This window comes from Mastigoproctus giganteus, chromosome 8 (genome assembly GCF_048544385.1).
Source record: "Mastigoproctus giganteus isolate SK-2022 chromosome 8, ASM4854438v1, whole genome shotgun sequence".
NCBI lineage: Eukaryota > Metazoa > Arthropoda > Arachnida > Uropygi > Thelyphonidae > Mastigoproctus > Mastigoproctus giganteus.
The window spans coordinates 196,803,772-196,817,987 of NC_143582.1; the positions used below are offsets into that span (position 1 = coordinate 196,803,772).

At 36.6% G+C, this 14,216-nt stretch overlaps 1 protein-coding gene across 1 annotated transcript in view; it reads left to right on the forward strand.

Moving 5' to 3' along the window:
* The first annotated feature begins 3,541 nt into the window (after positions 1-3,541).
* LOC150082148 (ankyrin repeat and SAM domain-containing protein 1A-like) overlaps positions 3,542-14,216 on the forward strand; it is a 38,767-nt gene continuing 28,092 nt past the window's right edge. The window contains exons 1-2 of the mRNA XM_090379133.1: positions 3,542-3,737; positions 11,449-11,529. Coding sequence (XP_090235259.1) covers positions 3,634-3,737; positions 11,449-11,529 — 185 coding nt within the window. The 5' untranslated portion in view covers positions 3,542-3,633. The remainder of the gene's footprint in view (positions 3,738-11,448; positions 11,530-14,216) is intronic.

A 14,216-nucleotide genomic window follows, 5' to 3' on the forward strand; every position in this document is an offset into this window, starting at 1 on the left:
GACTACCAAATCGCAACTTCTTCAACTCTCGCTGGCACGATTTGGCAGAAAATGAGTCTTTCTTTGCCTAAATCGATTTTTTTCAGTAATTTGCTGCTCACTGGACCTTCGATTCGGATGCGCAATTCGCTCTAAATTCCTGCTGTGTCGTTCTTGGAGTACCGATTTTCTGCCACATTCTCCTTTTGTCATGAACTTGTGATCATGCTGGGCCGCAACTTATATTTGCATATAGTACATTTAATTATCTGTTGATCCCCAGATTACAAAAGGTGTCTATTTGGGCAGTGAGTGTCCATGCTGCACTAATTGTGCAGCATATATGAAGGAGTGGAAATCCATCGAGAAAGATTGCGAACACTTTATGGGTAACAAAAAACAAAACACTAATAAATCTTGACTGACTAAAATTTTGTAAGTAATAGGATTGTAACGTACCATCTACTATGGTAGGTGGTACGTCGAACCTACCAAAATATCGGTTGGACTTTGTCTCTAAATATACACTTTAGACTTCCTGCCAGTTAACCTTGGACAAGTTATTGATGAACTCTGAATGTTCTCATCAATATATTGCTACCACGGAGGAATGCTACCAAGTAAGATGGAAGTCCAGTAAGCTGGCAGTTTATAGTTGGACTTTGATCAGAAAGAATTCTGATCTTTACAAACGAAAAAGGAAACGAAAAAAATAGTTAGTTGAGTATATTATTACTCCGTTTATTGTAATACTTGTTAATCTTTCATTAAAAATGTCACTAAGGATAATCTGTATTCCTCTTTAAATCTGTTGGAGCTGTTCAATGTCTGATTTCGAATTTGGATTCAGCTCGTCAAAATCCATTAAATTACCATGTTTTTCTTCGGGGGCTGGGGTAGACTTTGTTAAAGCGCTGCCTTTTGATGATTCAGTACCTCACGTTGGACACGCCATTGGAAATATTAATTTTTCCAGTTTGGTTTGAATTTCAAAATAGATATTTTAGTTATTAGTAACAATGAGAAGGAATTTAAAAGAAAATTATTTTATTTACGAAAAAACTTTAGTTATATTATTGTATTATTTTATTATAAAACAAAATTAAATTTATTTGTATTTTATTAAAAAACAAAATATATTTAATTTGAAAAGAAAAAACATTTTTTTTATTAAAAAAACACAACAAAAGTGTTAAATTGGACATGAGTCGCATTTCAAACAAGTATAATCCAATATAATCCTATATTAAATCCATATAAAATCCTTATTTCTAACTTATTCATGTCCTTACATTTCTTATTTAGATCTTTATTACCTCAAAGGTGGCGTCATACACCTATTTACAAAATAATACAAAATAACAATAATAGTAATATACATTTATATAATTGCTTCTAGTATGTTAAAATTAATCTGGAAATCTCAGCATCCCTTTACTCCTAAAATAGACTGCGTGAGGTCTATTTGAGTTCAATGAACTCAAACTGGTCACAAGCTCACGCAAGCGCTGTATGACCAACCACATAGCTGTAATTTTCAAGTGCAGATCGAGCTAAGTTACGAAACTTATTGTATACAAGATAATACTAAAAGAGAAGTTCGAAGTTAAAACTAAGTGTTTTAACTATATTATAAATTTTAATAATTTTTATTATTCAAAATAAATAATTTTAAATCTGTTAAATCTCAGAATTAGACCACACGATGGCAATGATGTAACTACACCTCATATGATATGATATCATACCACCTACTGATAACTATAACAATAGCTCAGTAAGATATACAGAAAGAAATCAGGACAGTAATTTGTTTCTTATCAATCTGTTGTATTCTTTGTACTGTTGCAATTTTATCCAATCGGCAGCATTGAGAAATCATGATACTGGCCGCGTATTCTTTTGCATATATTGGAACGTCAACACAACAAAAATAAGTCAATGAAAATTGAAGGCTTTTCTTTTATCCCATACTTTCTCTATATTGCACTTAAATCTCTTGACTTCGATGGCCAATTTGAATACCTTAATTCCATCACCTTTCTCATGCAAATTTAAAGCAGTTGAAATTCTGTGAACTGGAGAGTAACCATCCTGGAATACTGGAGCATTGAAATCATGATTGTTGCTCGAATGTTCAGCAAAAGGCACAATCTACACGACCAGTATTTCAAGTAGGGGACTCATGTCATAGTAGTTAAAACATCCCAAACGAACCACAGACACAATCAACTTGTACGACATCTTGCCCATAGGCTGGATGAAATGTCTTATTGCTTCTCCTGTGAACTTAGTTGCTGACATCATTAGAGTATAGGCAAAATTGGATTCGTCAGACAACAGCTTTCTAACCATGAACAGACAAGATTTTATGCGATTTAGCTCATATTAGCGGGGCTTTTTATGCGCAGCTCTTTGGTCTTTTCTCCGGGGCCCCTATTCCAAGTATTTCTGTTATACAATTCAAAATTGCTGACGAGGTCCTTGGTTAATTGTTTCTGTTGAGAGTTCTGCCTCTGATTTCTGGTTTATTTCGTAGTAGTCGTGTGCCAGTACCTCATATTACTGATTACAGAAACAGAATACCCGAATATCGTGTATTTTATTTCTAATATTTGTAGTTGACCCGTGAGAAAGTCACGTAGAAGTAAATATACAACAATATGTAATTTGTATATATTTTTCGCATTTTAAACATAGATACCCACTTTCAGATATCCTCTATCCTTTACTAATCCGTATACGTATATTCTTTCAAATACTGTAATCGAAAGAATAAAATATTAAGCAGATGCTGTCACGTGTTTTATTTAGTTTTATTGATGAGCAATAAATAAATAAATTAATTAAGAAAAGATAAAATTATTTGTAGATTCTTGCAGTAGTATAGGAAAAACTGTCAATTAAAAATCTAATTAAAAATTAGCTGTATATAAATACATTTTTATACATTTATGTACACCGAATATAAAATTAGATTACCATTTTATGATATTATTATTTTAAATCCTACAATAGCTTAGCTAATATTACAATCTAGTAACATATAATTCGCATTGATATTTTAATTAAAACTTATTGATAAATCCGAATCATCTTACCCAACATAAAATATCAAATAGGGAGCATCAGCAAACAATTTCTATTCTCTCCTATAACTCTCCTACAGGCGACTATCGAAATAACACTTCGTATAAGAAAATCATTTCTAAAGAAAAGCAGAAATACAAATGTGTGGGCTTTTTCTTTAAACTCGCCATTGCATCTGGCCCTTCTCTCTCTCTCTTTTTTCTCTGCACTGAGCCGGCACCAGTTGTCAAGGTTACGGAGCTGAATGAAGGCTCTGTATTTCATCCAGTCAATAACCGTAGTTTCGCACGATGTACGTTTATCTATTGACAAAAAAGGGGACCAACAAACAAATGGGAAACGCACCTTGTAATCAGAAGCAGATATTAAAATTAAGAGATAATTTTATACTCGATTATCTTTATCAATAATGTCCAAATATCGACCGATAACCCAAAACCCGTACAATACTCGCGTCCATCGGTCTACGACAGCACTCCAAAATGGACGCCAGTGCGAAACGGTGAGCCTATATATTGTACAATGTGAAACTGTCTCTGGCGCGTGCAGCGCGTCAGGGTTATAATGGGGAAGGAGCAAGAACTTATAGAAGCAGCCAGGAGTGGAAATCTAGCTGTTGTGGAAAGAATTCTAAGCCAACGGGCCAAGAGATCAGGGCCATTAGCAAGGTAGGTTGAGTCTATTCATTGTCATAGAGGGGACGGGTAGCTCCATAACTGCAAAATATAAAAGCTAACCTCGAGTAATTAAAACCATAATCGTATCCTTCGATTAGTAAAATATAAATAATCTACAAACGTTGAGCTGTTGTTAAATTTACTGATTTAACACCAACTTAATCTGCAATCTTATCGTTTTAATTAGCGAGTAATAATTTGCATATCGCGCTGATTTTATCGCTATTTATAACTTCATTAATATTAATTGAAAAGTGTTAATTTTCTAAGGTTAAATGTAAAGGATAAATAAGATAGCGTTTATGCGATAACAGCGACACCATTTGGCAAAACCCAGCCATTTATCCGTAGTGGATCGATAAATCTTGGACATTAGATCTTTGCTGTGTGTTAGGACTACTGGGGTGGCTTGTGTGCAGCGTACAGGCTGCCTTATAATACTCCGAGCATGTTTATAATCGGTGGAAATATTAATTTAACGACACTTTTCTGAGTTGTAGCATCATCTACCCTGCAGTACATCCGGTTGCTATAGCAACGCAGCTGCTCTGGAGTCTTTGACGTATTTTTACGCTTCTAATATGGCCTTAAACGGGATGAAGTTTTCAATTTTTCTTTTTGCCAAGGGGGTAGAGTACGAGGGAAATTATTTAATTCACGTATACAGCCGCAAAACAAAAATAAACTTCGGGGGGTTGTAATTATACAGTTCTGTTGTGGAAGTTTGTATATCAGAGATTGGTTTATTGGTTATTTCCAATCAAATTATAAATGTTAAGATGTTGTTTAGTTTATACGCAGACTGATGTTGAAATAGCGATTAATTTATAATTTGTGTTTGATTATTTAGTATCTGAATAAACGATCTTTCTCGGAAAATATTGGCAAATGTAATAATTACAAATATTAGAAATGCCAGCATTTATCTTAAATTTCTCTTATCAGTCGTTAGTTCGAAAATAAAGGAAAATGTCTATAATTTCGAATAATTATAAATGTTTCTGAAAAATTATTGAAAATAATTAAATAATTTTCAGAATTAGCTATTATTTTTTATCACTTTTGAAATAACAAATTATTTAATGAATTTAGGAGGTTATTAAATAAGTTATGAATGCTTTTGATGTGTGTGGTTGCTATGCATCTTTCCCATAGTTACCACTGGTTTTTCTTGCTTTTGTTGAAATGTGTGGTACAATAATACTATTATTATTATTATTTGTAGTAGTATTGTACTGGCAAATCATGCAAGGACAAGCAAGTTTATTATAGCATTAGCTAAAAAAAAAAAAAAAAAATCACTAACTACCTCATCTGTCCATCTCCTATATTATGTCTAATTCTTCCTTAAATTTATTCAGACTACCCACTTCCATAACATAAGATGGCAGCTTGTTCCAATAATCAATTACTCTGTGGCTAAAACCAAATTTTCGCACATATATCCTGCAGCCATCCTTTTTCGATTTACGTCCTCTTGTTGTTGTTGTTGTTGTTGTCAGAGAAAGAATTAGAATACCATCCTCATTAATTCAGTCCATTTAGCTCAATTCATATGTTTAGTTTCAAAGTGCTGCAATTCGCAGAACAGAAGTTATTTATTTAGTGATAAGAGCACCCCTTTGTGGACTAATGTTATTAATGGGGTCTTCCAGGGTTCAGTGTTGGGCCAATTGTTGTTTTCTATATTTACCAATGATATAGATGAAGATATATATCAGGCTTAATGTCCAAGTTTTCAGATGATACACAGGTTGGTAGGGTTGTTAATGACAGTATGCTACTGCAACAGAATCTAGAAAACTTGGGCAGATGGGCTGAGAAGTGGCAACTGAAGTTTAATATTGACAAATGCAAAGTAGTGCACGTGGGTAACAGTAACCTCATGGTAATGTATCGACTGCGTGGTAATACACTGAGGGTAGTGGAAAATTAAAAAGCCCCTGGGGTAATTGTGCAGTCAGATATGGAGTTTTCTGAGCAGTGCAGACAGGCTGCCATAACAGCTCATGGGGTAATGATACACAGGAATTTTGTTAGCAGGGATAAGAAGGTGATTACTCCTTTGTATAAGGCCACACCTTAAGTACTGCGTACAGGTCTGAAAGCCTCATTTTAGGAAGGATGTAGAGTTGCTAGAACGAGTGCAGAGAAGGGCAACGAGATTGGTGAAGGGAACAAAGGGTTGTTCCTACCAAGAAAGGCTTCAGTTCTGCAAATTGCAATGTTTGGGGACTAGTCACCTGCAAGGTGATCTGATTGAGGCGTTTAAGGTTTTGAATGGATTGAGCAAGCTCAATTATGATGGAATTCTTCCTCTTGCTCAGATTACAATCCTGAGGGGGTATAAATTCAAATTGTGGAAGGATGGTTGCAGAACAGATCTGCGGAAGCTTGCTTTTGGCCAGCCAGTGGTTGATTGATGGAACAAACTTTCATCTGTTGTTGTTGTGGAAACTGACAACTTAAAATGCTAATTCCAATGCTATTCTTGATTAATCTGGTTACTCTTCTATGCACCAGTTCCAACAGATCTACGTTCATCCTAAAATGAAGCTTCCAGGCCTGTATGCAGTATTCAAGATGTGGCCTAACACTGGGATAATCACCTCCTTGTCGCAGCTAGCAAAATTCTTGTATATCAGTGGCAGAACCCCATGGGCTATTTCAGCAGCCTGTCTGCACTGCTCAGAGATCTTCATGTCGGACTGTAGAATTACCCCAGGTCTCTTTTGCCCTCCATCATCTATTTGGTTAATCTGGCCCATCTTTCTAATTTGTATTGTTGCGCAGTACACCTTGTCAAATCCTCATTAACCGCTCTGCCAACTTTTGTGTCTCAAAGTTAGACAATAAGCTCGATACGCCTTTATCAATATCGTTAATAAATATTGTAAACGTTAAGGGGACCCCACTATTTCTACAACAGTACATTTGTCTACTTTCTATGTGTTTCTTGATATACTCAATAACAGTAGTTCCTAATCTGTTGTGTGCGAGGCTCCTGGAGGTCCCCCAAAGTAGAATGATTATTATTGTCCGGATTATGTAGTTTGCAGATTATTCTCGTATGATTTTTCAATCATGCTGTCTCTCAGCTGAAGTAAATTTTAATTTTATTTATTTTGTTTTAATTTTTTATTCGATTTCATCTATTATTTATGTATTTTATTTGCCAATGAAAAATGGAATAAAGGAGTTAATTATTAATTAATAAAAATAGTTTGTATGGTCTTTAAAAAACATGGGTTACGTGTGGAAAAATAATAATAAATAATAAAAAAATAATAATAAGGTTCTTGGAGGAGAAAAGGCTGAAAACTGCTGCTCTTTAACATACAAAGAAGAATGCATTGTCCATCGGAGAAACCCTTGCTTCTACTTCCATGTTTTTTCTTTTCACTCTTTAGAGTGTCGATTTACTTTTTATTCCTTTATAAAAAAAATGTTACTATTTTTAAAATTAAAAAATAACCAAAAATTTAACAAATATCTAAATTTTGATAAAATGATTAAAATTTAACTGAACACCTTAAATTTGATAAATATGATTAATATTAATAAAAAGTCAACCAGGGTCCTCCAGAGGCGAAATATTGGACTTCGGCTCTCTTAATAAGTACTGGTTTTTATTAATGAGCCTTTTATTGTGCGAGTTCTCACGCGGTCCCACTGTTTAGGAGAACAAAGTGGGAACATTTTTCTCCCTTAGGGTATTGCAGCCTCCTTTCCGCTCCTGATTCAAATTTGTTTTCTCTGTTTAGATGTTTTGGTTCATTCTGTGGTTTCAGCGATGCGAATAGTATTGTGCTGGCTTTTGTGATGTTAATGACCGTGCGTTTGTCATTATAATAAGTTTTGCTTAATTTAAAAGGTATGAAAGACTTTCTCCATACGCTTATTTTATTTATTGAGGAGTTCTATTTAAACTGGGTTTCCCTTTCTCTGTTTTCGTGCTATTTATATCTCGGGTTAATATTTCGCATCAGTAACTTCTCGACATGCCGAGGGGGCTACGAATTGTACCTCGATTTCTGTCTTGAGATTACTGATATTAAGCATTACAATCTTTCAAAGTCACGTGAGTGTAGTACCCGTATTCAGAAGTGTGTAGTGCGAAGGTCCCTCCGTTATCGACCTGTATTATGAAAATAACGCAGAGCTGTTATCTCCACATAGAAATCAGTTTTGTTACTTTGAACATAAAGCGTTGAATGTTTTTTTTATATATTTAGATAAATATTCGTTTTTTTTAAATTTTTCTGAACTCTTAATAGTTTGAAAACCTTCATAAAAGTAGTTAAATATCTCCACCATACCTTTATACGATGGATTAATAGTTCTGAGTTCCAACTATCGTTATTGGATGACTTTTTTTTTTTTCATGCCAGGATTAAAGTTAGAATGAATAGAACATAGGTATGTAGAAGTGTTTACAGTGAAGTTCATTCAATCCAGAATGAGATTTAGATCAATTGAATTGATTGCTGAGGTCTGTCTTGGATGCATGGATTCAGATGATCCTATAGATCCTCAATGGAATCGAAGTTCGTTGATTCTGAGTGCCAAGAATATGTTGCTTATTATTGGAGTATTGTGCACGCCAAGCTTCAGTTCGCACTCTATGGGCTGTTGCACTATCATTTTGGATGTCCTCGCGGTAGTGTAGTGATTATAATCATCGTCCTCCCCACAACGGGTGGATAAGGCCTGGTTCGAATCTCGTCAATGAAGCGAGGAACTTTTAGTTAGTCAGTTAAGCGTGAAGAGACATTCTAAACAGGATTGCGACCACGTGAATGTGAGACCACGGAAGCTGGTGGTAATCCGGGTCATGTTCTCTGAACCATTCTGCTACGATGAGCTGTTGGGTTGCCTTCCTTATACAAAGTGGCCATCACTTTCAGGATAAAAGTGTAATATTCCTGGATGACATTCGAGCTTCCACCGGTATCAACAGACTCATTGCGTGCCAACGAAATGATACAACCTGCAGATGGTTGGGTTGTCTTAACAAGGCAAGCAGGGTCCATCGCTTCGAGAGGTTCGTGTATCGTGATTCGTCTGACCACATGACTTTCTTCCATTGTTCTACTGTCCAGTCACGACGATCTCTGCATACTGCAATCGGAATTTTCTGTTTATCTCTGAAACAAGAGGCTTCCGAATGGGCAGGCGACTGCCAATATTCAATTTCTTCAATTTCCTGCGCATGGTACGGTTGAAATAGAGCAGTTCTGGGCTTAGTTCGATTCAGATGTTATTCAGATGTTAACTGAATGTCCTATTTTTCCGTACAGTTCTCCTCCTTAGAGTAAGACAGCTTCGCTCTTAAGCTTCATTTATTCGCATTTATATGCATTTCTTCTGTCTGTGACTCTCTTGATACAAATTGTCATATTTGTTTGGCCAGTGTGTTATACAGAAAGAGTTGTAAGTACACTACCACACACTTAATCTATGGATAATCACGTATCTGCCTTCCCAAATTACAATAAAAAGAGTTGTTTATCGTGGTAACAGATTTCTGATGGAGAAATCGATAGAAAGGGCAGTAACGTAACCAGATATGAGTTAAACTGGTCTGTTTCGGCCACGTTATGAAAAATATCCACAAAAGTTGCTCGCATCATTGAAGGGATTCGAACTCAGCTCTTTTCCATCCGGTGTGGGGAGGACGGTGATTATAGCAAATGTAATGCCCACGAGGGCTAAGTGCAGCTAGATTGGTTGATAGTGCTAAGCATTGTCCCTGTAAAGGAGGTCTTTTGGAGATTTGGAACACAGAGCCTGGAAGCCAGATACCTCTGGAGCGACCTGGCAGAGATGGTCAGAATACTTGAGCATCTCTGGCCTTGGTGCGATCGTTATCGTACATATTGGCGACAAAAAAGACATAATGATGTATAGTAATTACATATTTTTTATCTGGATCGAATCCATGCCTTATATTTTTTGATCCTAACACGATTCTTACACTGATTACAGTAATTTCAGGGCCAAAGTGTAAGTTACTTTGACGTGAGTCGGGCTGTTTGATAAAGAATCTCGTTTTTTCTCATTCATTCCTACAAACTAATGTTTTTCTTTTTTTTAATACTGGTATTTCTTATTCCTAAACGCAGAATCATTTCCAGCTCTGAAAGATTATCGTGTCTCTAGAGTGCGAAAAAAAAACGAGACCCAGAAAAGGTTTACATGTAATAATTTGCACCCGCACTGTCTTATTTAATGATTTTTTTTGCTCCCATAATGCCGTATTATCAGATGAGAAATCTCAGGATTATAATGCTCAACCATTATCACCAACACATTCTTTATTTTCATTAATCTTCGTAATTTTAGTCTTTACAATAAGCTACACCATAGAAAGAATGCATCTGTTTTCTTGCATTTTTTTTTAAATGACATTTGAATCTGATTCGTTGATAAATAGAGGACTCTTTGGGTCGGAGAAGACATTTCCTTCCTTAATATCTAATCCGATATTCTTATCTCTCCCTCAGCTTCCACTTCAGGCAATAACAAAGACGTTCAGCTGATGTAATCATCATCTATTGTTAGCTCCAATAAATCTTAGGGAGCTGGGGTGGGATGGGGGAGATAATTGTGATACACCTCAGAGAGCAGCACATAATTTCGCCACGTTATTATACATCTATAATAATCATCTGACAAATAAAACACAAACAAACAACGTAATAAAATTTAAGAACTTTTTTTTTTGTTTCAAATGGAAATTTTATTGATTTTTTTGTGAAGTCTGTTGCTAACATTTCTCAGAGTAGAAAGCTTAATTATCTGAGGTTCAGATTTTCACAGTTTGGAAACTTAGTAAGGCCAAACGATTCAAGGAAACGGATTATTTTTTGCATCATCATCATCAACAACAACAACAACAACAACAGCCTTGATCCCAGCAAGCAAGTACAGCATCAAAATGGCGACAGTGCAGGAGAAGGCAATGCGTGTGTTGTGGTTGTCAGATACCAAGTCTCCAGTGATTATAAAGAGACGTTTTCATCGAGAATTCTAGAAAGATTCATCTATGGAACAATAAACGAGGCGGTGGTTGAAACAGTTTCAAAAAACTGGCAGTGTGCTGCATGGGAAAGGAGCAGGTAGGCCTAGTGTATCTGTAGATAAAGTTTCGGACATTCAGGAAGCGTTTATTCGAAGTCCTACAAAATCTATCAGCTGTTAAGGAAGTTGAATATTTTTAGAAATCTCTCATCAACTTTTCAGGTTTCAATAAAATTTTGTAAAGTCATTTATAAATAGGTAATTTTAAAAACCCACCAAAAACCCAATGATAAACACCATGTTCTATAATGACAGGAAAATTATTGTGTAAATCCACCCAACGAAGGACCGTTTTTATTATTTCTCGGGAATTCCTCTGGCCTGCTGAGTTCCTGCTGATCCATGCGCAAGAGGGGTTCTAGATCTTACCAGCAAAACATGCCCCATATTAAGCAACCATCACCATTTTCCTGGACAGTGGGCACCATGAACGATGGGTCCATGGGTCCACGCGAAGGTGTCCATTGGCGTGTTGCACCAGGTATTTGGTACTCGCAATGAAATATGATGGAATTCAGAAATTTGGATCGACTGGAAATAGTTTTTTTAATGCGTTTAACCTTTCTGAAACATTAATTCATGTCATTCACTTATTACCTTCGCTTTTCTCCTTTTCTAGCTTAAGAAGAGGACCTGGAGCTAACGCACAAGATGCAAGTGGTTATACCTCACTCCACCAATCAGCACTTAATGGCCACAAGTAAGTCTTTATTTCAGTTTAATAAAGAATTTTAATTGCTCGAGTATTGTTTTCTATAGTTATAGGTTGGTGCTGCGCCCAACGTTTCAATCGATTTCGAAAAATTCTTCTTCACCCTTTCAAGTATAATAAACCGCAGAAATATTTTTAATATATGCTTTTATAAGTATTTTAATCATCGAAGATGATTAATTTTAAAATTATTATTAAATTTAAAAATTATTAAAGATTTTAATTATTAAAATTTTTAATACACACTCACTGGCCAAAAAATTAGAAAGCGTTACTTAATATCTGCATTCTTCTTCTTGAGTACCAACTTTCTGTCCACATTTCTTCCTTTTAGAGCTAAGGCGCGTATACCCTGTACTCGCAAAAGATGTTTTATTTTATGTGAAAACATCCTTAGGAAACGTAAACTTGAGATTTAAATTTTTAAAATCGAATAGCTAAAACCGAAGTTATGAATGATATAACGTTTTATGCTCACACCCGCCACTTACTCTACCGAATCAACATATTTTAGGAAGTGACGTCATTTCCGTCTCGCATTTTCGTTACCAACCGATTTTACTTCAGTCCAAAATATTTAGTATGAACAATTTAACGCTTTATGCTACGCCTGCTACTTACTCTACCAAATCAACGTTAGTGACTGAGTTGGCGTTATCTAGAAAATTGCGTCATTTCCGTATTACATTTTCGTTACCAATCGGTTCTACTTCAGTCCGAAAAATTTAGTTTGAAATATTTAGTATGAACAATTTAACGCTTTATGCTACGCCTGCTACTTACTCTACCAAATCAACGTTAGTGACTGAGTTGGCGTTATCTAGAAAATTGCGTCATTTCCGTATTACATTTTCGTTACCAATCGGTTCTACTTCAGTCCGAAAAATTTAGTTGGTGCCGCCAAAGATGTTTTCACATCACAAAAAACAAAAGTCAATAGATGTAAGCGGAGTTGAACTAACGTTATGGAGCCAGTGTCATGGTTGTGTTCCAATACAAAGACTGATCTGTGAAGCTGGTGAAGGCTAAAAGTCGGGAACGGCTGATGTAAGACTAGATCGCACATATAGCTATGTTTTGACCTTCTGCGAGGAAGAATGGGTTGGCATCGAGATCCTTCCGAATTCGAACGTGTCATGGTACAAAGCATGCAGATGCCAGTAGACCGAAAAGAGAAAATTCATGGGATACTTGGTTCCTTGGCAGTCTGCGCTTGTAGCACAGTGGTATCGTCACCGTCTTCCCCACACCGGGTAGAAAACGCTTCGGTTCGAATCCAGTCGATGATGAGAGGAACTTTAATGGATGTTTTTCACTCTGTGGCTGAGTTAGTCGGTCTCAGCCATAGATAACAAGGTTTTTTCCACCAGAAACTGAGTTTTTTTTTCATCCAGCTAAACGGGCGAATCGACCAGACAATACTGAAATTTACAAACACAAATACGGATAGATGTATTAAATTACGGGCGACGCTAATATAATAATTTGAATTTTGGTTCCTGGGCAACGCGACGCTGTCATCCCTCTCGCTAGTGGACGAATCAACCGCTTGGCAGGTATATAGGTACATTGCATTTACGTAGACGGTAATTCGATTTCAGTATGGATAAACATCGTGAGTTAACCCACTTTGAAAGAGGGATGGTAGTGGGTGCCCGACGTATGGGTCACTCCATCGCGCAAGTGGTACAGAAATTGCACTATGCTCGTTCGACAGTATCAACAGTGTTTCGGGAATACGCCATGGAAAAAGGTGGTGGATGAACGTGGCCGTCTACGTCTGTCTCGCATTGTTTCAGCCAACCGGAGAGCGACAGTGGCGCAACAAATCACTGTAGACTTCAACAAAGGAGGTGCCAGAAACGTCTCCACCAAGACCATCAGGCGAGCGATCATTAGCGGCAAGATGTGAAGGAAGTGAAGGAAATGAAACCAAGGAAGTGAAGCCAGTCGACATCGCTGGACAGTGCAGTGTTGAGTCAGTTTGGTGTGACATAAGCATTGGGAGATCAAAATTGAGAGTAGGAGTGTGCTATAGGCCTAATGACTCTGATGAGTATAATAAGGAACTGTACAAGGAAATAGAGTGGGCCAGTAAATCAGAGAGTCTTATAATGGGAGATTTTAATTTCCCAGATATTGACTGGAATTTGGGGGCTGGTTACTCACACACTAGCAGGGCTTTTGTGGATTTATTGGATGATTGTTTTCTACATCAGTATGTTCGGGAGGCAACAAGAGGGAGCAATACTCTTGATCTGATTATCAGTAGTGATTCTTCATGCATTAAGAATCTGCAGATAAATGAACCACTAGGTGGCAGTGATCACAGTGTGCTGAAGTGGGATTTACTCAAAGAGGTAACTACCATTAGGGGTAAAGGGAAGGGTTACTGCTTCCGTAAAGGCGACTACGATGGACTGAGACAGTATTTAAATTCTATACAGTGGGACCAACTGATGATGTTACCAACAGCAAACTCAAAATGGGAAGCATTCAAGGAACTAATCTTGGTGGCTACCAGGCTTTACATACCAACTAAGAAATATTGTTCAAGGTTTAGGCCAAAATGGATGTCAGATGAACTAATGAGACTTGTGGCAGAGAGGAAAACTGCATGGGATACATATAAATTAACACATGACACAGAAGCCTATGATAGATACAAGTTGATC